Source organism: Hemiscyllium ocellatum, chromosome 3 (genome assembly GCF_020745735.1).
Source record: "Hemiscyllium ocellatum isolate sHemOce1 chromosome 3, sHemOce1.pat.X.cur, whole genome shotgun sequence".
NCBI lineage: Eukaryota > Metazoa > Chordata > Chondrichthyes > Orectolobiformes > Hemiscylliidae > Hemiscyllium > Hemiscyllium ocellatum.
Window position 1 is genome coordinate 84,663,521 of NC_083403.1, and position 25,626 is coordinate 84,689,146.

The 25,626-nt window shown below is 39.0% G+C and overlaps 1 protein-coding gene across 1 annotated transcript in view; it reads right to left on the bottom strand.

Annotated features, from left to right (window-relative positions):
* Positions 1-4,059: 4,059 nt before the first annotated feature.
* Positions 4,060-25,626, bottom strand: part of cdc5l (CDC5 cell division cycle 5-like (S. pombe)) — a 47,375-nt gene continuing 25,808 nt past the window's right edge. Inside the window, exons 11-16 of the mRNA XM_060851480.1 lie at positions 21,420-21,584; positions 21,071-21,151; positions 20,603-20,845; positions 15,846-16,043; positions 5,482-5,694; positions 4,060-4,522 (exon numbers count right to left, since the gene is read on the bottom strand). Coding sequence (XP_060707463.1) covers positions 4,415-4,522; positions 5,482-5,694; positions 15,846-16,043; positions 20,603-20,845; positions 21,071-21,151; positions 21,420-21,584 — 1,008 coding nt within the window. The 3' untranslated portion in view covers positions 4,060-4,414. The remainder of the gene's footprint in view (positions 4,523-5,481; positions 5,695-15,845; positions 16,044-20,602; positions 20,846-21,070; positions 21,152-21,419; positions 21,585-25,626) is intronic.

Here is a 25,626-nt window from a genome sequence, read left to right on the forward strand (position 1 = left end):
TAGAACGTGTAAGTCTGTCACATGTGGGGAGTCCTCTATGCTGCCAGTGTCCTAAATGATGACATGTGCAGTAAGTGCTCCCAACTGCAGAAGCTGGAGTTGTCGCAGCTTGAGCAGTGGTTGAAGACACTCTGGCACATCTGTGAAAATGAGAATGACATGGCTAGCACATTTCTCTAAATGGTCACACGGCAGCTCAAGGGACGAGAGGAAAGAAGGGAATAAATGACCATCAGACAGTCCAGAAAAAAAAACAGGCAGGTTATACAGGAATCCCTTGGGGTCCGACTCACTAACCAATATTCTATTTTGAAAGATGATGAGTGCTGGTACCTCAGGGGAATACAGTCAGAGTCGAGCTTTTGACACCACAATTGCCTTGACTGTACTGCGGGGAGGAAGAAGAAAGGAAGAGCAATGATGATAGGGGATTCTTTGGTGAGGGGAGCAGACAGGCGTTTCTGCAGCCAAAGACATGACTATAAGATGTTGTGTGACCTCCCTGGAGCCAGCATCTGGGTTGTCAATGAATGATTGCAAGACATCCTGAAGGAGAAGCTGATGAGTTAGAGGTCATGGTACATGTTGATACCAACGACATAGGCAAAGTGAGGAATAAGATCTTGCATCAAAAATTCAGGGAGCTAGGCAGGACCTCAATGGTCATCGTCTCTGACTGACTCCCGGTGCCACGTGCTAACAAGTTTAAAAGTAGGAAAATAGGACAGAAGAATGCATGCCTCAAGGGTTCATGCAAGAGAGAAGGTTTTCAATTCTTGGATCACTGGGACCACTTTTGGGGAAGGTGCGACATTGACAAAGGGGATGGTCTGCATCTGAACCACATAATAAGTAGGTTTGCTAGTACTGTTGGGAGAAGTTTAAACTAGTGAGGCGGGGAGGGGGCACGGAATATCAATGGAATAGAGACATGTCATATTATCGTTTTTTTTCTCATAATATATCACATTTTTAAAAATTAAGCCTTAAGTTATCTTGAGAATGTGATTTAAAAGAAGTCTGGGATTTACATGTAAAAAATGAGGTCTGCAGATGCTGGAGATCACAGCTGCAAATGTGTTGCTGGTCAAAGCACAGCAGGCCAGGCAGCATCTCAGGAATAGAGAATTCGACGTTTCGAGCATAAGCCCTTCATCAGGAGTAAGAGAGAGCAGCCAAGCAGGCTAAGATAAAAGGTAGGGAGGAGGGACTAGGGGGAGGGGCGATGGAGGTGGGATAGGTGGAAGGAGGTCAAGGTGAGGGTGATAGGCCGGAGTGGGGTGGGGGCGGAGAGGTCAGGAAGAAGATTGCAGGTTAGGAGGGCGGTGCTGAGTTGAGGGAACCGACTGAGACAAGGTGGGGGGAGGGGAAATGAGGAAACTGGAGAAATCTGAATTCATACCTTGTGGTTGGAGGGTTCCCAGGCGGAAGATGAGGCGCTCCTCCTCCAGCCGTCGTGTTGTTATGTTCTGCTGGTGGAGGAGTCCAAGGACCTGCATGTCCTCGGTGGAGTGGGAGGGAGAGTTAAAGTGTTGAGCCACGGGGTGATTGGGTTGGTTGGTTCGGGCGGCCCGGAGGTGTTCTCTGAAGCGTTCCGAGACAGGCCGCTTACTTGCGGAACGCTTCAGAGAACACCTCCGGGCCGCCCGAACCAACCAACCCAATCACCCCGTGGCTCAACACTTTAACTCTCCCTCCCACTCCACCGAGGACATGCAGGTCCTTGGACTCCTCCACCGGCAGAACATAACAACACGACGGCTGGAGGAGGAGCGCCTCATCTTCCGCCTGGGAACCCTCCAACCACAAGGTATGAATTCAGATTTCTCCAGTTTCCTCATTTCCCCTCCCCCCACCTTGTCTCAGTCGGTTCCCTCAACTCAGCACCGCCCTCCTAACCTGCAATCCTCTTCCTGACCTCTCCGCCCCCACCCCACTCCGGCCTATCACCCTCACCTTGACCTCCTTCCACCTATCCCACCTCCATCGCCCCTCCCCCTAGTCCCTCCTCCCTACCTTTTATCTTAGCCTGCTTGGCTGCTCTCTCTTACTCCTGATGAAGGGCTTATGCTCGAAACGTCGATTTCTCTATTCCTGAGATGCTGCCTGGCCTGCTGTGCTTTGACCAGCAACACATTTGCAGCTGGGATTTACATGTTAATGAACTGAAACCTGCAATCAATTCTAAAAGATAAAGACTTAACCGCAATCTAGATTTGTTCAATATATTGTTTCAGTTGCATGAGACTGAGACCTTTTGTTATAAATTCTGTCTCTTATGATCCTGTTCCACAGCTACCCGATGAAGGAGAAGTGCCCCAAAAGCTAGTACTTCCAAATAAATCTGTTGGACTATAACCTGGTGCTGTGAGATTTTTAACTTCATACTATAGCAAAAGAAGCAAATCACAATGAATTCAGCTATGTAGAGTGTCAAGAGAACAAGGCAAGGCTGGACGGTCTTTACTTTAATCGTAAGTGTGTAATAGATGGGGAAATCATGCCTGACAAATTCAATGCCGTTCTTTGAGGAGATAACAAGCAGGATAGATAAAAGGGACTTGGTAGACATAATATATTTATACTTTCAAGAGGTGCTTGATAAGGTACCGCAAAAAAAGCTACTTAATAAAAGAAGATTCCATTGTTTTCGGAGCAGCATATATTAGCATTGTTTGAGGATTGGCTAATTAATAAATTACAGAGTTGGGATTAAAGCAGCATTTTCAGGATGGCAACCTCTAACTAATACTGTGGGGATCAGTGCCAGAATCAGGATTATTTGTATTATATAAATGACTTGGCTTATGGAACTGAGTTTACTATCACCAAGCTCGTACATGGAAAGACAAATGGTGAGGATGACAAACAGTAAGCGGACATGCTAAAACTTGGCAGATGGAATAAAATATGGGAAAATGTGAGGCTATGGCAGGAATAACAGAAGAGCTAAATATTATTTAAATGGAGAAAGGTTGCAGAAACTTGCAGTACAGAAGGATTAGGTAGAAGGGTTTCAAGCAATAATCACAAAAAAAACAAGCATTTAAGTTCAACAGGTAAATGGGCAAGGTGAATGGAAAAGATACACTGGCACTTGAGACAGTCCTGATAGTTCACTTGATTGATACTGGGTATGGAGAGTCTATTTTATGTAGACAGGTTGAGTAAGTTGGGCCTGAAATCATTGAAATTTAGAAGAATGAAAAGCAACCTTATTGAAGATCTTTGGAGACCTGATTGTGTAAATGGTGATCACGTTGTTTTTCCTTGTCTAGGAACAGGGGCTGCACAAGGAGTCAGCAGCATACAAAGCATAGGTAGCTGATTCATGATGAATAGAAGAATACTTACAAATGCATCACCTCACTAAGTAAAATGTATTAGTACCACAAAGTCTGCAAAGAGTAGGCGACATCTCACTCAACGCAAATAAGGAAAGCTGGCATTAGAGATGAGGTGAATCCAAAGATAAGGTGCTGTCTTTGGACAAAGACATGAGAAGACTGTATGACGAACTTTGTCCTGGTGCATTACTCTGATAATGGTTTTTAGGTGTTGGCCCCTTTTGTAGAATATCAGAAAATCTTCAAAGCTGATCCTAAATAATACTGCATCAGCAAAATGCATCTCAAAGTGCTCAGGTTGGAAAGTTATAATAATCCAAAGCCACAAACAGTGCTGGAAAGGATACTCTAATTTTAATGTTTGTAAACATATTTCAAGGATATTGCTGTTGTTCTGGGTTAGATCAAATCTTACTGGGAGCATTTTTTTAAAAAAAGCCGAGGGCCTTCAAGATCATACACTGGCGTAGTTGAGCATGTCGAAACTCAGACTTCCAGTACAGTCGTGCACCTTTTTCTTTTGCTTGCATCTATTATATATACCAACACCGCAGCTGATTAATTGTAATTTGAACATTGAAAAGATGCAAGTCCCAAATAAGAGTGAATACTACAATAAGTTAACATTAGCTGTTATGCACACAGATCTAGTTATTTTCAAATTACAAGGAAGTAAGTCAATGTAAAGAAAAAACAAATTTCACATTTTATTAGAATGTTACTCAAATCACAGTACAAATCACCCTTTCATAAGTTTAACACACAGTTAAGAAATGTTCAGAAAAATATTTAATTCAGTACTGCTGAGATTTTGACAGTAGATCAGCTGAACATTGTTTTCTTGCACCACTGCCAAACAAGAACTTTACTCCATATATTACTTATGTTTTCCATGTGGAATATACAAAGGATTCATATATACTACAGCAAAATGCTAAGCACAGTTTGCATGGGGTGACGTTACTGAAGTTTCCTTTTTAATCCATTATTGTAACAGAAAATACTGCTTAAATGGAGTTCACTGTACAGAACAATATGAAATGCATGTAGAACAGAGGTTCCGCTTTTCAATACTTGGCTGATACAAGCCCTTCTTTTTCCAGAAGTAGATCTGCATACCTTTGCTGGAGTTCTTTCTCTCTCTCCTGCTGCCGTGCAACATCTTCCCTCAAAGACTGAGTTTTTGGAGTTAGGAAACAATATGAGAAAAAAAAACATAAGTTACATGATGCTTAATGACAGACCATAAAGTCTTCACTGCTTTTGTGGATGCATCCTTTGGATTGTCAGAAAACGTTTATGGAATAAACTTCACTGCGACTTTTTGAATCACATGGTTAAATGTTGCATTCCTTAAATGTGCTACAGAACTTTACATAATGTTTGGCAGCTACAGAGCATATCATTCGTGTTGATTATGAAAAATGTACCCTGTCAAAAATCGATGAGTTGTAATAAGATTGTGTCTAATTGATTAAAGTGACTTGACACAAAAAACCCCAGAAGTAATTGAATTCTTCATTTAATGCCAGTACTGCAATTAATAATTTGTTAGTAGTACCAAGGAAATGTAATTCAGAATGAATACAACAATTGAATTTTTCATATGACCATTGAGGACAGTAGTCTACCCAAGGCCATAATTCTTTGGGTGAGAAAGCATTCTACCTAATATTGCTAAAGCTATCCACTTAGTACTATATTCCATGTAAATCAAATGCAGATCAGAACCTAAACCTTTATCTTCTATTGTACACAAGGGTCTTCCTTCCCAGCACTTGCCATATTATCCCTCCAAAGGCAATGTAGGCTCATTAGAATTTAGGACTGAATACTTCAGAGAGAAAGTAGAGGCACCACAAATTCATTTCTTTTTAACTGATGCTTTTATCAATGGAAATGGTTTTCTACTGAAACGAGACAGGCATTTTTAAGTTTTTGTTGATTTTTCTCAGTTGCCTTCTTTTACGATAGAAAAAAGCTTATCACTCAAGCCCAGGGTTCAAAACCATTTTCAATTTACTATAATGATACAAAAATTATTTTAAGAACTCATTTTAAAAAATACATTGTGGCAAACACAAAAATCTACTGATTCTGCACAATTCAAATAAGTAAAGATCATCAGAATTACCTCTTGTCGCCTTGGAATAGCTATATCCTCATGCTTCTTTAATTCTTCAAAGGTACATAATTCCAGGTGTGCTTGCTCAATCTGATCCCAGAGATCACTCAACTGTTTCATAAGACCTGTAGCACGTGACTGATATCCTCCAAGCAATATCTTCAATTTTTTCTCCATTTTTGCTGCCTGTTTTGCTTCTGTAGTCATGTGATTTCTGTTGGTCTATAATAAAAGCAAATGGTGACTATGACTCAAAAAATAATCAGCAATTTCCAGAACCAAATAAAAACTAGTTATCAGTGATAACTGCTACATCACCCCTAAGGGTGTGCAGTAATTTTATTTCAGAACTGCTACATCACCCCCAAGAGTGTGCAGTGATTTTATTTCAGAACTGTTACTTTATCACTAAAGGGGTGCAGTAATTTTATTTTGGAACTGCTACATCACCCCTAAGGGGGTGCAGTAATTTCATTTCAGAACTACTACATCACGCCTAAGGGGGTGCAGAAATTTTATTTGGGATTTTGACCTTGTGATAATAACAAGGGCATTTTAATGAAACGCATTTAAAGCAAGGCATTTTGTCCTTTTTTCAAAGACATTTGACAAGCTGTAGTACAAAGGGATTACAAGGTTGAAGGAGTTGCAGGCACTTGCAACATATATACCTTTCATGCTGCTCATAAACAAGTGCAGCCAAGATAACAAACTTATTCTGACTAATTCAAAATAAGCTATAGGTGACATTTTAAAAATGGATATTATCAACCTCATGAGGTCAAACTATGAATTGCGGCAAATATTTTTAGAGAATTTGTTTAAAAAAAATGATACATATGGATGCAACTTCAAAATTCATAAACTGTCTTTTTAGCAGACCAACACCCTATAATGAAATTGCACAGCACATTCAATGTTAGAGGCACAATTATCTCATGGCTGTTGTACTGGATAAGCAGTCAAGTCGTGAGTTTTAAGAAACAAAAATAGAAATTGCTGGAAAAGCTCAGCAGTTTTGGTGACATCCATGGAGACAAATCAGCGTTGACATTTCAGGTCAAGTGACCCTTCTTCAGAACTGCTGAGTTTTTCCAGCAATTTCTATTTTTGGTCTCTGATTTATAGCATAGAGTCATAGAAATGTGCAGCGTGGAAACAGACCCTTCATTCAAACTCATCCATGCCAAACAGATATCTCAACCGAATCTAGTCCCATCTGCCAGCACCCTACCCATATCCCTCCAAACCCTTTCTATTCACATACCATCCAAATGTCTTTTAAGTGTTGCAATTGTTCTAACCTCCATCACTTCCTCTGGCAGTTCATTCCATACATGCACCACCCACTGCATGAAAAAGTTGCTCCTTAGGTCTCTTTTATACCTTTTCCCTCTCACCCTAAACCTATACCCTCTAGCTCTGGACTCCCCGACCCCAGGGAAGAAACCTTGTCTATCTATCCTATCCATGCCTCTCATGATTTTATAAACCCCTATAAGGTCACTCCCCAGCCTCCAACGCTCCAGGGAAAATATTCAACCTCTCCCTATAGCTCAAATGCTCCAACCCTGGCAACATCCTTGTAAATCTTTTCAGAACCATTTCAAGTTTCACAACATCCTTCCAATAGGAAGGAGACTAAAATTGCATACAATATTCCAATAGTGGACTGACCAATGTCCTGTACAGCTGCAACATGACCTCCCAACTCCTATACTCAATACTCTGATCATTAAAGGAAAGCATATCAAATGCCTTCTTCATTCTCCTATTTACCTGTGACTCTATTTTCAAGGAGCTATGAACAAGGTCTCTTTGTTCAGCAACACTCCCCAGGACCTTACCATTAAGTGTATAAGTCCTACTAAGATTTACTTGCCCAAAACACAACACTTAGCATTTATCTAAATTAAACACCATCTGCCACTTCTCAGCCCAACTGATCAAGATCCTGCTGTAATCTGAGGTAACCTTCTTTGCTGTTCACTACAGCTCCAATTTTGGTCTCATTTACAAACTTACTAACTATATGTCCAATGTTCACATCCAAATCATTTATATAAATTATGAGAAGTAGCGGACCCAGCACCGAACCTTGTCACACTCCACTGGTCACAGGCCTCCAGTCTGAAAAACAACTGTCCACCACAACCCGCTGTCTTCTACCTTTGAGCCAGTTCTGAATCCAAATGGTTAGTTTTTCCTGTATTCCATGAGATCTAACCTTGCTAATCAGTCTCCCAAGAGAAACCTTGTCGAACACCTTACTGAAGTCCATATAGATCGTATCCATCACTCTGCCCTCATCAATCCTCTGTGAATTCTTCAAAAACTCAATCAAGTTTGTGAGACATGATTTCCCATGCACAAAGCCATGCTGACGATCCCTGATCAGTCCTTGCCTTTCCAAATATGTGGAACTCCTGTCCCTCAAGATTCGCTCCAACAACTTGCCCACCACCAATGTCAGCCTCACCGCTCTATAATTCCCTGGCTTATCCTTACCACCATTTTAAAATAGCGATACAATGTTAGACAACCTCCAATGTTCTGGCATCTCATCTGTGACTATCATTGGTTTAGATTAGATTAGATTACTTACAGTGTGCTAACAGGCATTTTGAATGGTATAAATATCTCAGCAAGGGGCCCAGCAGTTTCCTACAGAGTTGTAGGGTACACCTTATCAGGTCATGGGAATTTATTCATCTTTATCTGTCTCAAGTCATCCTGCCCTTCCTCCTTTGTAATATTAACATTTTTCAAGCTGTCACAATCTATTTCCCCAAATTCTATATCTTACATGTCCTTTTCCACAGTAAACAGTGAGGCAAAATACATGTTTCGTATCTCTCCCATCTCCAGCGGCTCCACACAAAGGCCGCCTTGCTGATCCATGAGGGGCCTTGTTCTCTGGAAAAACACAGCAGGCCAGGCAGCGTCCAAGGAACAGGAGTATTGATGTTTCGGGTATAAGCCCAAAACATCAATTCTCCTGCTCCTCGGATGCTGCGTGGCCTGCGTATTTTTCCAGCACCACATTTTTCAACTCGCATACTCCAGCATCTGCAGTCCTCACTTTCTCTTCGGGGCCTTATTCTCTCCCTAGTTACCCTTTTGTCCTTTATGTATTTGTAAAAACCCTTTGGATTTTCCTTAACCCTATTTGTCAAAGGTATCTCATGTCCCCTTTTTGTCCTCCTGATTTCCTTGTTAAGTATACTCCTACTACCATTATAACCTTCTACATATACTTCCTTCTTTTTCTTAACCAAATCCTCAATTTCTCTAGTCATCCAACATTCTGTACACCTACCAGCCTTTTCTTTCACCATAACAAGAATATACTATCTCTGGACTCTCATTATCTCCATTATGAAGGCTTCCCATTTTACAGCCGTCCCTTTACTGCGAACATCTTTTGAATCAATCAGCTTTTGAAAGTTCTTGCCTAATAACGTCAAAATTAGCTTTCCTCCATCTGCAGTTCTTTTGATTTTCATGAATTTTAAGTTTGCTATGGAATGTTTTCAAATTAGCTTCAATTCATTTACAGAATTTATAGTTATCACTAGAAAACATCCACTGATACATAAGCACGCCTTTTGTTCAAATGGAATTTGCCATATTTAATCATCCTGTGTGTCAATTTACGTAGTAGAACACTTGAGATATACGGGAGACATCTCCAGAAAAACACCAAGCTGTTCAAATTGCTCTTGCTTTTTGAATGTTATTTGAATCATACAATAGAAAACAATACAATACCAATTCTGGTCTGGTGAGCACAATAGACCACAACTAAAGAAAAAAAAATAGAAGCAGCTATTTAGCACATTGTATCTCCTGCCATCCAGGCCATTTCTAGAAGATTGAGGCTTTAAATAAAACTAAATTTCCTACCACTGTATGCAACAGGAATTAGTCCATTCACCATTCCAACAGTCTCCTAATTTTTTTTCCAAGATTATTGTGAAAGGCAGAATGATGTAGATAATAAAACTAACTCAAAATTATTAATTCTTTTGAATTTCCAGAATTTCATTCCAGGGCACTTCACTGGTTACAATCTTAGTTTAGATTCAAAATGGCAGTCAGACGTTGTCTTTCAGACTTGTGAAATTCACAATAATGAAGTTTGGGAGACTAGTATAGGGATGCTGAAAAAATACTTGCGTTAAATTATTGTTAAATACTGGGAATATGCTAATTTTGTAATTATCCTTCACTATTATGGTTATTTCAAACCATCACTCACAAAAGGATCAAGTAGGATTGTGCACCTTAAAGTTGGACTGTACTAACAAATGCTTACTTAGATATGGTCCACAGCTGTTTTTAATACCAATAGAAGCATGATAAATTCTCTGAATGGAACTGCTACTGCCTGATTCTCAGAAGTACGCGTGTGAATGATTTCCAAACTACTTACCACGTTTCCCTGCCAAGATATTTTAAACAAATCCACCCTTTGTGAATAACTTCCTTGATTAACTGAAACTTATCCATACGGGTATAAATAAAACATGCTACGCTTGCAATCCCATTGCGCTTATTTTTTCAGCCAAAAATTGAGTTTAAAAAAGAAACATTGCTAAAAAAAACGCTTAGGGGAGAAAGTGAGGACTGCAGATGCTGGAGATCAGAGCTGAAAATGTGTTGCTGGAAAAGGCAGCATCCGAGGAGCAGGAAAATTGACATTTTGGGCAAAAGCCCTTCATCAGGAATTCTTTGCACGTTAAAGCAATCATGTTATATCTTGGCCTTTATGATCAGTTTAGTCATTGAAGCTTTAAAGTGTAGACTTTTGCTGGTTCCACATGACCATATAAAAAGTTAGAACTGGAATACCAATTCACCTCTGAAGCCAAAAGAACAAATGTAAATTAAACACCTAAAAGCAGGCTGATAGAAGATATTTATCATTCAGATTTCCTTTTCGCTTCATACATTTTAACAAGCCTTCATAATCAAGCAGCAAGTATTCACCATGAAAACTGTGCAACCTTTACCTACAGGTTGATCATTACTTGCCACTATCTTATTTATTCTGCATTGAGAGAAAGTTCTGGTTTAAAAATATGGCTTCAGCTGAAGTGGATCAATGCTGCACTCTTCTGGATAAATAAGTGTAATTTTTGCAAATGTGTAACTTCACTTCATATTCCCAACCTTGTGCATTTTATTAAAAAGCGTGCAAGGTATTGTGTGAATTTCATATTCTTCAATGAATGCAAATTCTTGGAGTCAGTCTCCTCATTTGCCAGTCTGCCACTTTGTGAGTAGAGAGGACACCTTTTGTTACTGTGCAGTATTGTTTGTATCTCTGCACAAGAAGTTTGTACCGAGGCCCCTGCAGTAGGGTTTGGCAGCACAGGAGTGCTGAATTGTTCTGAAGCAGTTCAGCAATGACCACCCTCACCATCGTAATTAAAAGTCTACCACTCAAGCAAGTTTGTCACAAGGAACTCGTTCGTGCATTCCAGTGTTTCTGATTTGTTGATACAAAGGATGTGTATTGGCTGATCTAGCTCAGAGAGGGATGCTCCATATTGAGCATTGAGGAGATGGAGGGCAGGCAGTGGGAGACTGAACAGGTCATTATGGCATGTGAAGTCAGGAAGTGAGGTAAAACATGGATTGTTTCAATCAGCTAATGGGGTTTCATCAAATGGCAGATATGCAGGGAATGATGTTCGCAAGGACAGTATGGCAGAAGTGATGTGCTGAATGGAGGGTTCCATTATGATACACATGCTGCATTCAATGGAGTGTCAAAAAGATGACATTGTTTTCAGATAGGTACATAATACGGAATGTGATTGGACAATGATGGTTTTAAAAGGCTTCAATGTTAGATACCATATGTAGCGGTACCCTGTTAACTTTGTAATATCTCCAATAAGGATCTTCTCCAGCAACACAAGATGTCATGGGCAAAGATGAAGGTGCAGGATATGGTTTTGGCAGGTTGTGTTGCCATGTGTATAGTTATATATAGCAACCAATGTTGGGGCAAGCACTTAGCCTTGTGGTAGTCTGTGGGTAAATCTTCCCCATGCACTTCTCCCTTGCCCAGATGGATTCTAAATCTTTTACTGCAAGAAATGTTGACAACTGTCTTGACTCAGGTTGGAAGCACTCATAATAGTTTTAGGAATAGGCCTGTAGGCAGCTGTTGGCGTACTTTAAATTTTATTTTTTATTATTTCATGGATGTGGATGTCACTGGCAAGGCCTGCATTTGGTGTCCAATACTAATTGCCCTTGAACCAAGTGGCTTGCTAGTCCTTACAGAGGACAACTGAGAGCCAACCATATTGCTATGGTTCTAGAGTTGGCCTCTGATTCAGTGGCAGCCTCAGGCAGGACTGGACTTCCAGGTGAGTGTCCTGATTAGATGAAAAGCTCACTGGATAGCACATAAGTACCTAATTGATACTTGGTGAGCTTTCTAGCTGGTAGAGAGAAGGATTTAATCACTCTTTAAACCCCCTCTCTTTCTCTAACTCTCTCATCTTTGATGGTCTGCATTTCCCTTAAAAAAGCTTTACATGTAATTTAATCAATTATAAAACACAGGTGATGTAATGATGATGGTTAATAGATTAAAAGATTTGATAATAGGAAAAAAAGTTCAGTAGAACACTTCTGGACTAAAAAAAATTAAAAGAAAATCACTCCTGAAGTTGCTTGCTTCAATACGTAGCAAATGTAGTCCAATGTAATTAATCTTGCAAAACATACTGTAGAAATCTGCATTTCAGGTTAATGCCTTTACATTATCAATGAAAAGGTTATTTGAACACCATTTGACCAAAAATTATGTAACATTAACACTACAAAGATCTATGTTAGATTTTAACTTACAAATGTAATAATATTGTACTTCCCAATTAAAATGTTTGTGAGGTTACCAATGCTTAGCAGTTGTAGAGCGCAAATTGGACAGCAGCTTCTAGCAACCATACCTACATTCGTCACAGAAATCAGGAAGTTGCCATCTAAGTTGCCCTGCTCTTCCAGAAGCTCCTCTGCAACTGAGTCAATTGATATTGAAACAGTTACAAACAGTGTGAAGTGCTGCACTTGCATGATAGAAACTTAAGCACACCAGGAAAAAGGTATGGTTTGTCCATTCCAGTGTAAATAAGTTTTTATAGGAAGGACATTATTCAGCTGGCGAGGGGTCAAAAGAGACTTACCAGGATTTTGCCAGGTATGGAAGGTTTGAGTTATAAAGAAAGGCTTGATAGGATGGGACTTTTTTCGCTGGAGGGTAGGAGGTTGAGAGGCAACCTTCTAGAAGTTCATAAGATAATAAGGAATATAGATTAAGTTAATGGTAGTTGTCTTTTCCCTAGGATGGGGGATTTCAAGATAGAGGTGCAAATCTTTTTAAGGTGAGAGGAGAGAGTTTTGAAAGAGAGATTAGTGGCAAATATTTTTACACAGAGTGGTTCACATGTGGACAGATTTCCTGAGGAAGTGGCAGATGTGGGTACAATAACAATGTTTAAAAGACATTTGGAGAAGTACAAAGGAAACGTTTGGAGGGATATGGGCCAGGAGCAGGCAGGTTGGACTGGTTTACTTTGGGATTATGTTCACCATTTACTAGTTGGACCGAAGGTCTGTTTATATCTGTATGACTCTTTGCCTCTATTAAATCTCATGCTGCCAAACACTTCTGATGGCACTGAAAATACATTTTCATAAGTATGAAGTCTCAGTCTTCGGATTATCATTATTGCTAGTGAGCTTAAAAGAAATAACACTTCATTTGTAAAAACATTTGCTCTTGATTCTTATCTCTCTCTTTTCTCCCACCTCACAATGATGGCATAGCAGCCACACAGTGGTGTTGGTTTTTTTTTTGGAGGGAATGGCAGCTTTCAGGATTTTAACCCAGTGACACTAAAGGAACTATCCGAAGAACTATTGTAGTGAAGTGGTAGCATCCCTACCTCCAAGCTAGGAGACTGGGGTTCAAGACCCACCTGCTCCATAGGTGTGTAATAACATGTCTGGACAGGTTGATTTAAATAACTTTCCATGTATCCACTGTCCCTGTCATACTCAATAGTAGTAGTCATGGAATTAAAAGATACTATCTAAGCAGGCTTGGTTAATTTCTGCTGTGCATCTTGTAGATGGTATACATTACTGCTACTAAACATCGGTGGTGGAGGGAGTGAATATTTATGGATGTGGTTTCAAAGGGGCTGGATTATCTTGGATGATGTCAGGCTTCTTGAAAGTTGTTGGACTGCAGCCATCCAGGCAAGTGGGAAGAATCTGATCACACTCCTGATCGGTGCTCTGTAGATAGTGAATACGCTTGCAGGAAATACGAGCTGAGTTACTCACTGCAGGATTTCTAGACTCTGAATTGTTCGAATAGTTTATATGGGGGTTAGTCCAGTTCACTTTCTAGTCATAGAGATGTACAGCATGGAAACAGACCCTTCGGTTCAACCCGTCCATGTCGATCAGATATCCCAACCCAATCTAGTCTCACCTGCCAGCACCCAGCCCATATCCCTCCAAACCCTTCCTATTCATATATCCATCCAGGTGTCTTTTAAATGTTGCAATTGTACCAGCCTCCACCACTTCCTCTGGCAGCTCATTCCACCCTCTGTGTGAAAAAGTTGCCTCTTAGGTCTCTTTTATATCTTTCCCCTCTCACCTAAACTTATGCCTTCTAGTTCTGGACTGCCTGAGCCCAGGGAAAAGACTTTGCCTATTTACTCTATCCATACCCCTCATAATTTTGTAAACCTCTATAAGGTCACCCCTCAGCCTCCAACGCTCAAATGGTGCTCTAATCTGACTAATCAAAGAGACACGGTTGCTTGCCCTATTCGCATGTCCCAGCTTCCTGTGGTATGCTGTGTTGAAACACGTTTCTAATCGTAGCAAGCCATAGTCATAGCTTAAAATCCCACAGAAAGTTTGGTTATACAGTGTTTAGTGCCACTAGTTCACCCTGACTGCAAAATCTTCTCAATACATTTAGTTAATATTCATGTTTGAGAAATTAAAGCAATCTTCTGATGGTTGAAAATACCGGCAACAATTCCACTCTTACAATCAATGCTTGTCACACTATAGTGAATTTGTGTGAAAATAAAAAACAAGTGATCTTTAAAATTGCTGACCGCTTATATTTCAATTAATAGGTAACCCTCTACTGAGGAACCTTGATTATCTGAAGAACACAGGCGGGCAGTATTTATTTCAGTGGTTAATTGAATGCCGGATAACAAGCATTGTGACATTGCGATCTTGCTAGATAATCTGATATTCGGATAATCGAATGCCAGACAATCGAAGTTTCTCTGTAAATAGAATTACTTTTGTGACTATCTCCCTCTGATTACATTATGCAACATAAAATTGCACCACTGTTCCAGTTTCAAATATGTAAGAATAAAATGTTTCTTTTGGGTTAAGAACAAATGGAAGTTGAAGAAACAAAAAACAAACATTTCCCATTTATCTGTGGTATTCAATAGCCTAGTTAACAAGAAAAAGGTCATTGTGGACTGAAAGACTGTAATGGGAAATTATACTACAGTCTTCGCCTAGTTTCCAGTGGGAAGTGCCGACAGCACAAACTGCAATTTGGCACTTAGGGATTCGGGGAAATAGAAAATGTCATACTACTATATTAGGGTTTCTTTTCTGAAGTTGGACTGCAACCCTTTGGTGGACCTTAACAGGATGCTATGTTCTTTATGTGTTGTGTGTTGTAACTAATCTGAGCACTAAATAAAACACTGGTCAATTTAGTGGTCACACAGACTTCAAACTGCAACCCCCTCCCTAAAATACCAACATTTCTTAACTTAAAAAAGAATTTCATTCATGCACATTTTAAATGGAAAAGAGTAATATTGCTATAAGTTGTTATCAGCACATTTAATCGCTGTAGAATTAAACATCTTCCCACTTTGGATGTGATTTAAGTCATTTTTTACAATACATGAGAACCAATGCAGATTGTCTTTTATCTTACTGATCTTAACTTTAAATACACAATGCTATTTTGGTAACTTCATCCTTAAAACACAGCACTGTTTGTTTAAACTCGTCTGCAATCCATTTGCCCAGATCTTTCTTCTACAATTTACCTCTTAACTGCTCTGTAATATTTTTCCCAGCTACTAAGCTACAAGTAATCACAAATGAGATAACTCTCAGTTAATTGCTCTCAGTTGGAAAGGCTGAATGGTACTAATCTTATATCCTCTAAGAAATTGGTTTTACATAGGTTTGACTCGTGTTCTTTTTGACCACGAGCAAGACAAAACCCAGTCTTTTCATCTTAATCAGCAACTAATAGTTTTCTAGTGTAAACTAACCTCCAGCTTCTTTTCCAGTGACTCTATTCGGTCTTTCTTGCTAGCCAGGTTGGCTCGAGTGTACCTGTTTTGTCCAGGTAGATACAACACCTGACTGTAACATTCTTCCCAAACCTGATTATATGCTTCAAGAGGAAGGTCTCCATGTCCCATACCATGTTTTACAACCTCCATCTCCAGCGTCAACAAATCGCTAGCCTGAAAAAAAGGTACACAGTAGAAATGTTACAATACCTTTACTAATACATCACCTTTAAGTTCCCCTCCAAGCCACTCACCATCTTGACTTGAAAATATATTGCCATTCCTTCACTGTAGCCGAGTCAAAATCCTAGAATTCCACCCCAGTGGCATTGTGAGTCAACCCACAGCATGTGGACTCACCACCTCCTTCTCAAGGGCAACTAAGGATGGGCAATAAATGCTGGCCAAACAGCGATGTTCACATTCCACAAAAATTAATTGAAAAGGAACCTGATAATTTGAAGATATTATTGAATGTTGTTTTTTTCAAGAAAATTATAACATTGTGCTACAGGTTTCACTTCAAATAGCTCCAAACCTGAAATACTATACAGAAGATACTGAATTGTGTTTTTCAGGTGCGTAGGGCGGCACGGTGGCACAGTGGTTAGCACTGCTGCCTCACAGCGCCAGAGACCTGGGTTCAATTCCCGATTCAGGCGACTGACTGTGTGGAGTTTGCATATTCTCCCCGTGTCTGCGTGGGTTTCCTCCGGGTGCTCCGGTTTCCTCCCACAGTCCAAAGTTGTGCGGGTCGGGTGAATTGGCCATGCTAAATTGCCCGTAGTGTTAGGTGAGGGGTAAATGTATGGGTGGGTTGCGCTTCGGCGGGTCGGTGTGGACTTGTTGGGCCGAAGGGCCCGTTTCCATACTGTAAGTAATCTAATCTAATCTAATCTCAAAAATGCTATTCTATTAAACAAAATATTAAATAAGTGGTAACAAATGAAAAATCAGCAAAGTAGAAAAACATTTGTTGTTGTCTTCGTAATTGCTTTCATAGACTGAGCAAATGAAAATAGCAAGTGGATTTGAAAATAACTTTCATAATTTTGCCACAAAGGCTGACCTATTTTGAGAGCATCTGGTTCTGAGTGAATGGGTCCATTGATTCACTACAGCAGTCTTGTTAAACTCTAACACATGACTACAAACACATTGCTGACATCCAGTGGCACAATTGGTGTATCGTAACTACACTATGAAATAGTGTGGTGATTTGAAGTTGTAATATCCTTACGAAGTGCATTTGAAACTATGGCCGTAAGCAATAAAGGCATTAATTGAAGGTTGCAGTATTGGAGGTGACCAATTTTGATTCACTAATTCCCAACATCAACTGACCAGAAGTAATTATATCTTCTTCCATCATCGATGTCATTCCAGTCAGTCCATTTGCCAGGATCAGTACTGGTTTATACCTGTACGTTATGATGGTGGTAATTGTTGACTATATTCTCTGACTGTGGGTAATAATACATAGACACTCTATTTATAACTGCTTGAAGCTCAGGGAACGATCCTTTCCACTACCACCCTGCTCCTCTACCATTTTTTATCATCCATCTCCTCCTGACACCTCGCCAAACCCCTCCTCCCAAGCTCACATCAATCATCAAAAGAACATGCTGCTCCTCTGCCCTTTGCCAGCCACAATTTATCAGGCCAAGTGTCACTCCCAAACCTGACAGATAAACTTTCTTTTTGTTTTTCTGAGATTTTCACAATCTTTGATGCAGCCAGCTACCTAGGACATCACTGAATTTATCATCATAGGCATTACAACTACATGTGCAGAAAGTTAGCTTTCAGAAGATTCAGGGTGATCCAAGACAGCTATTTGGTTACAGCCCAAAATATACCTATTACGCATTATTCCCCAACCCTTTACTCACAAACAGAACTTTTATTTTGATCAAAATTCATAACAGTCAGCCACCTGGGAAAATAAAACACAAAATACTTGCATTTGACTTTATGATTTTTTACTGCAAACGTTTCATAAAGGAATTTTAATTATGGAAAGGAAACAAAATAGAACATTTTTGAAATTCTAGCTTATTTATTTAATCAGATTATAAACCCTCAAAGACTTTCTAAATATTATTGCTGGCACTTTCTAGACTGGCACATCATGATCAGTTTAAAATAATACAAAACTCAAGGACCTAACGGACAAGGTTAAAGTATAGCCACTGCAGTCCAAAAGACTACAATTACCTTTCCAGATACAAGCATATTTTAAAAATATGCGCTTTGACACCAACATTAGCAATAAACTGAATGATAACAACTAATTATTCTTCCTGAAACACTACCCAAAGTGCTTCACAATCACATGAATCCAAACTTTTCATGAACTTGCCAGTACTTATTACAATACACATGAACAAAAGATCAAGCGTAACTTGATATAAGGATATTACAACTTCAATGACAGTATACATAGAACCACACAACACAGGAGGCCAATCAACAAATCATAACTGCGACAGATCTCTGAAAGAGGTATCCAATTCGTCTCAACTTTCTCATAGTCCTGCATTATTCTTCATATATTCATCCAATTTCTTTCTGAAAATTACTAAAGACATTGCTTCTAACATACCTCATAAAGCATTCCAAATTATAACAACACATTGCACAAGAACATTTCTTCTCTGTTCTTTTGCTAATAAACCTAAATTTGTGCTCTCTAGGTGTCAACTATCTTGATACTGAAAATGGCTTCTCTCAAATTACTCTACCAAACCTACACTCAAGTATTTACTCAATTCTCTTTTGAAACATATCATTGAATTTGCTTTCACCACTTTAAGGCAGTATATTCTGAATCCTCAACTTGATAAGAGAAACAATTTCACCAGGAAAACCATTCATGCTTTTGAACAATTCTATCAAACCTTCCCCCTTAAAAGTCTCTGCTGAGAACTACTCTAGCCTCTTTTCAGTTTGCCAACATAACTGAAGTTTTTCAATCCGAACTGTATTCTCATACATCTCCTGCGGCCCCTCTCCCTTTTTCAGTGTCTGGTGCACAGATCTGGGCACAACATCCCAGCTCAGGTTGAGCATTGGCATTAATTATATTCAACTGCAACACTGAGGAAGGTCCTATTTTTAAGAAATTATTAATAATTAGTAAGAGATGTGTTGTATATCCATGCTAAAAATGACAAATTATTCAAATAAACTTTATGGTATCTGCAAACAAATAGGCAAAATGCTACTGATCTCAGCTATGCTTTCATGATCAGAACACACCTGCACCCAATAATTAGATTAAGATGTAAATAATTCAGGCAGCTAAACAGAAAAGAGGTAACTGAAGTTTTTCATCATAGTTTAGCTATTGACATTGCATTTCCGGAAGTGTCAAAATCTGAGTTTAGCCTTGTTCCAGATTTAAAAATTAACCACACCATTAACTCTAGTACTCTTCAAGTATGCAGCCAAGAGCACAACAACTGCACAAGATAACAAACTTAGTTTAACAAATGTAATATGTGAATTTGCATTTGCAATATTGGAGCATCTTTTTGAAATCTATGTTCTTATTTTCATATTGTTTTATTCATTTTGCACAAGTTAAAAATTCAAAATTCTGTAATGACGTACATACAAGTAAATGATGACTAACTGTACATTCTTTGTTTCAGAACTCCAATCTAATGTCAGATTAGAAAACAAATAGAGGAAACTGAATGCTTAAACAAGTTTAAGAAAATATACAATTTGGAAGGGAAACTTCAACAAAAGAATCCAAGGAATAAAAATCTTTCATTTATCATGATGTTTGGGAATATAATATTAATTTTCATCAACTTTTCTTTTTGAAAAATATTTTCAACATCTCTGATGATAATCATTCAGTACTTCCTGCTGTAATAGTCCCTCAACTCTGAAAAGCCAATATTTTTATTTTCAGTAATTAAAACAGATTTTAAAGCTTATTAGCGCATATTGACATGCATTTTCCTTCAGTTTCATACTGTGTAATAGCACATATTTTCTGTGCAAATAGACAATATAAAATTGAAGAAAAACGCATGTGCTTCATCATTTGTAGAACTCTTGTGCACCATGTACAATTTACCCAACTCTGGATTCTACCATACCTAACTGTCAGAATGTTTTGCATAATTACTTCCTAATTCTCAATGGAGATCAAGAAATAGTCAAGATTATTCATTCCTTTCCACAATTCTTCTGTTCAGCTCTAAACTCCTGCACTCCACTAATACTCCTTACGTCTTAAGTATAACAGCACAGGAACTAATTGTAAAATCTAATTCTTAATTCCTCAATTTTTAATCCAAATCAGTTGCTCATCAAATTTCTTTCCAAAGACATTTATTGACTGACTCTTATATGTCTTTTCCAGCAGGTCCACTAGTCAGTGTAAAAGATCTTGCCAAATGTCAGGTACTGCCACTACAGTGACACAGTAAGGAATAGTTTGCATACACCTCTCTCACCCAGCATTTTTTAGTTCTGGATCATACACTTAATAATTTTTCTCCCCGAGAAACGAACAAAAAACACAAACTGCGTTTCCCTCAGAATGAAGCATAGAATACCCTAGAATTACTTCCCCTCATCAATACAAACTTAAATTCATTTTTTTGCTTCCTATCTCTTCAGAGTTTACTAATTAGAATTTGAATGTCCCATCATCCAAAATAAATAAATGGTTATATACTCAATTTAAAACATTGCAACCATTAACAAACCTTTTTCATCTCTTCTTTGCTGATTTTTTCATATCCATTGTGTTCCAGGAAAGCAATATGCTCAGCATTGCTAGAGCTTGATCCTGAGCCTTTCCCTCTTTTTCCAAATTGGTCTACATATGGATGATGAAGTGTATCATAGTGTAGCATAACGATCATTTCTTTCTTCACCATCTCTTCAGCTTTCTGCATCTCAGTCAGAGGTGGTTCAACATTCAGAGGCCGTAAAATGGTTTCATTTACCTAAAAATCAAAAATTCAATTTAATTTTTTAAAGAACATTTCAACAGCTCATACATATGACATCTAATCTCAAAAATTATGAAAACTTTATTTATATCTTTCATGCTATTGTCTCATTTTCATTGTGCAATCTTTTTTTCCACATTCTGTCGGATATGATTTATTAGCTTTCAATTTCATGCAATTTTCTGCTTGTATTTATAAAATTGCAAAATTTATACTTACCTCTGTAGGTCTTGGAAGATTTCGCTGTACTGACTGGTGCCTCTTTTTTAACTCCCTCTCTCGTTCTGCATCTTTCATTGCCTGCAGAGAAAAAGGTGAAAAGTTTGAAACTTATAAATTTGTCTCTAAAGTAAAAATGCACATTTGCTAAATGCATTGGACAACTTAACTGAGCTACCAGGTCATTACTTAAAGAATGGATCAGTTTCTAGAATTCAAACCCTGGCCATAATGATCCAGTAAAAACATTACAATTAAAATAAAATTTAGTAAATTTGCTTACAATGGAGTGCGTTCACAAAAAGTATTTTCAGAAATCTATTTTGGTGGAACTCTTGAAGCAACTTACTTGTCTACGGGATTCTACATCAGCTGCATCTTCTATGAAATTATCTTCTGTCTCTGGTTCCTCAAGCTCTCGCTCTGCATTCTCTGGAAGCACGATTTCAAAGTCATTCTTTGGAGTTGGAAGGTTCAGCAGGCCCATTCGCAGTTGCTCTCGATGTTCTCTTTCCTACAAGCAAAATTAGTCAGACGCTTTAAGATATAGTAGTAAAGTCCAGAGTTACAGCATAGGGGAAGATGATCGCCCAGTGGTATTATCATTGGACTATCAATCCAGACATCTCAGTAATATTCTGAGGACCTGGGTTCAAATCTTGCCATGGCAGATGGTGGAATTTGAATTCAATAAACATCTGGAATTAAAAGTCTAATGATGACCAAGAATCCATTGTTGATTGTCAAAAAAAGCCCATCTGGGTTACTAAATGTCCTTTAGGGATTGAAATCTGCCATCCTTACCTGGTCTGCATACATCAGATTCCAAGGCCATAGCACTGTGCTGACTTCAGCTGCCCTCAGGGCAGTTAGGAATGGGCAAGAACCCTCATCCCATGAATGAATTTTAAATATAGTGATAGGGTTGATAAAGTATTCATGTTGGATTTCAATACAAACCTTTAAAACCATGAAAGCTTCCAAAAAATAATTATTGACATCCTAGTCTTAAAAGAAATCTGGCTAAAGGGTAAAGATATCTTCCCACTAAGTGATGCCTTCCCAGCTAGCTATGCCCTTCCCTGCCCTCTAGTGGCAGAATGGCTCTGAACACAATCATACACAGTGCAGGCATGCACAGATTACAAATTTTAAGAAAGCTATTATAAGAATAGTTATCACGTGATTTTGGCAGCATAGACTATTAGGTCTGGACAATTCCACACTTTGGCGAATCTAATTCTAATTCAATTCAAAATAGGCTGGACACAGCAGTTAACATGTCTTTCTACTTAATCACAGACAAGAGAGTTAGATGGAATGTAGATGATCATGCAATGGATCACATTGACTTTTCAATATGTTTGAGACAAGGAGCCATGGAAATACAAAAATCTCAGCTGCTTCAAACACTCAAGGTTTAAAAACCATAACACAAGAATGTTTATTAGTCTAACACACTATCTTGTTTGAAAATGATATTGGACTTGTTTAAATCAGACAGCTTGGAAAGACAGCCATGCTACTACTTACTTTTAAAAATAATAGCAGGGAGATCCAAGATGGCGGCGACTCAGCACGTCTGAGTTTACAGTGCTCTTCCCAAAACCTGGGTAAAGTGAGTTACTCACCCCCACCACACTTACCAAACCACCCAAAAAAATTTTCTAACCTTAATTAGCTGCTTACTATTATATTTAAGCAGTTTAATATTAAGTGGATAATGAGTAAACCAAAGGGATCTCGCAGCTCTCGGAAAACAAAGACCCCGCCCCCCCCCTCCTCCGGCTGCAGCTGATGTAAAAACAGGCCTTGAAGAGATGATTGCCAGGCTGGAAACGACACTCGTCAATTTCATCGCAGAATCCCGACAGAGATGGAACTCATTCGAAGAAAAGTTACAAAAGCACAGCCAGGCTATTGAGGAACTGCAGGGCCGAGTGAAGGGGGCGGAGCTAAAGGCCACGACCTCCGAGGCTGCAGCACAAACAGCTGAAGAACAGGTGCGAGCTCTGGAGCAGAGAGTCAGGGCCTTTGAAATCTACATGGATGACCTGGATAATAGAAATCGGAGAAAGAATATCCGTCTTCTGGGCCTCCCTGAACAAGAAGAGAAGGGACAGTTAGCAGTATTTCTGGAGCGATGGCTGCCCCAGCTTTTAAACCTGGGGGCTGAAACTGATCGGGTAAGGGTGGAGTGGGCCTACCGGGTCACAGTACGCGGATCTGGCCCAACCAGCGCCCACGCCCGGTCCTGTTCCGGCTGCAGAGTTATAGGGAGAGGCAGATACTCCTGGATGCCTCCAGAAATCTTGGAAAGGATCCTAAAGCCATGATCCATGAAGGATCCAAGATTATGTTATTTCAGGACTTCTCCCCGGCTTTGGCACGAAGGAGGAAGGCGTTTGATGAGATGAAGAAATGTCTAAGGAACTTAAATATTCAATACACCTTACGCTACCCAGCAACGTTATGCTTTAACCACGAAGGATCCGAGTATAATTTTAGATCACCAGAAGAGGCTAAGGAACTTTTAGACTCGTTTAAATAAATCGTAAGAGACAATTTATGTTGGCTTGCCTCTTCCACACTCCGTGGGGAGAAGTGGATACTTTACTTTACTTTTGCTTCTGGGAGCAGGGTTGTCTTCCCTTGCTATTTTATGTTATTATACTTAACTGTAATTTGTTGGAGTTGTAATTTTATAGTTATGTGTGTTTGCATGTGGCATTGATGCTATCAGATATACTCAGGTATGGGTGGGGAGGGGTGGGGGTGGGGCGCTCACTGTTAACTCTAGCGCGGTATTATATCTAAATCCTATTAAGGAGCGCCCGGGTCAAGGGTGGGACACTGTTTGGGAGAGGATATGGTGGACCTTTAGAAAGGAAGTAAGGCCCCCTGAGAACAAGGGGGAGGATCTCCATTCAAACATGTTTTTTTTGTTCTTATTGTTTGGAAATAGTTTCCTTTTTATTATACTGTTATGAGTGTATTAGAGAACATTTTCTCTTGTTTGAAGGATGTAAGTGACTCAACTATACACTCTGGATAATTGTGGATTAGATTAGTAGTTAACTGAGTTTCATTGTTTTTCTTTCTTCTTTAGTATCATTCCTTTGAATTTTGATGATTATATATTTAAGATCTATTTTTATATTAATGTTTGTGCTTGAAAGTTCTGTTTATTTTTGTAAATCTGTCAAAATATTAAATTTCTAATAAAAATATCTTTAAAAAAAAATAATAGCAGAAGCTATTCTAAACAAAGACACCAACGGAAATCTATTGAAGTACCTAAACAGCAAAGGTAATAAGTAACTAACTACATCCTGAAAGTGTGTGAAGGATACCTTCCAAAATATTCTAACCTCAGGTTCACTTGAAAACCTACCTCCTAAGCAATTTAATTACAAGAAGCTTGTCTTACTGAGAATCCTCCACTTAAAGCATCAACTCATCTAAGAAATCAAAGATCTGCCATGGGGAAAAAAAACGGATATTCCAAAATCGCAATTAGATTGTGTTTGCCTCAACTGTACCTAGTTTTTGTGAGTGATTGTGTGAGGGAGTAAAGTCAGGCATTGCATTTATTTTGAACCTCTGGGACAAGTGCATGATGATAACATAATGATATAATTTACATTTAAGCTAACAAAGATTTGTAGCTGGAATTACCTTCAGTGATTTGTATGTTCTTACTTAAAATGAGACAAATACCCCATATATTAAAACACTTAAAATATGGACAATAAGAGAACATAAATCTTTACTGTGATACACCAAATCACATCTTTGTCTGACCCTGCTTCTACTCTGAACATTTTACCTTTGTTCCACTTCATTAGCCTTGTTTTTAAAAGGTTTGACCCTGCAAGACAACCAAGTACATATAAGATATTTTCTCACTGAGGTATCTTTACTGCTTTCGTCCTCAAGTCTTTGCACTCAGATATTTCTCATCCTTCACGGTCAACCTATTTCTGAGTCTAGTCTGCACTATCTCCAGAGAATGCTATCCTCCTCTCTTTGTTCTTCATTTTCATGTAAACAAATGAATCCATACTTAAATCCAGCTCCATGAACTAGCCATCTTACACAGCTTTGCTACTCAGTGTGATAAACAGGTTTCTCACTGTATACACGAATCATTCCTCATTCCCATTACCTTGCCCTTTCCCAATCTTACTTTCTTCTGTATCGCCAAATGCACTAAGAACTGTGCTTGTAGAAATTACTTTAGACCTCCATTCATCTTAACATTTCTATAGCTATCAATCTGCTCAACCATTGCACTACGTATACCCAAGTAAGTCTAATAGTTTCTCACACCCTGGTCACTCACCCACAATGGAGTTTACCTTCATTCTCAAGTTCATGGGACGTAGACCTGAATGCATTTGACCGAATAGTTCACCGTCATATATGACTAGACCTAAATTAAGCACCATCGGGTCCTGCTCTTCGCTACTCTCTGTACCAGGAGTGAAAAGATAACCCCGGTCTCTTTTCTCAATTGCATAGTTTTCTTAAAATCAGTCTGTCCTGTTTCCTTG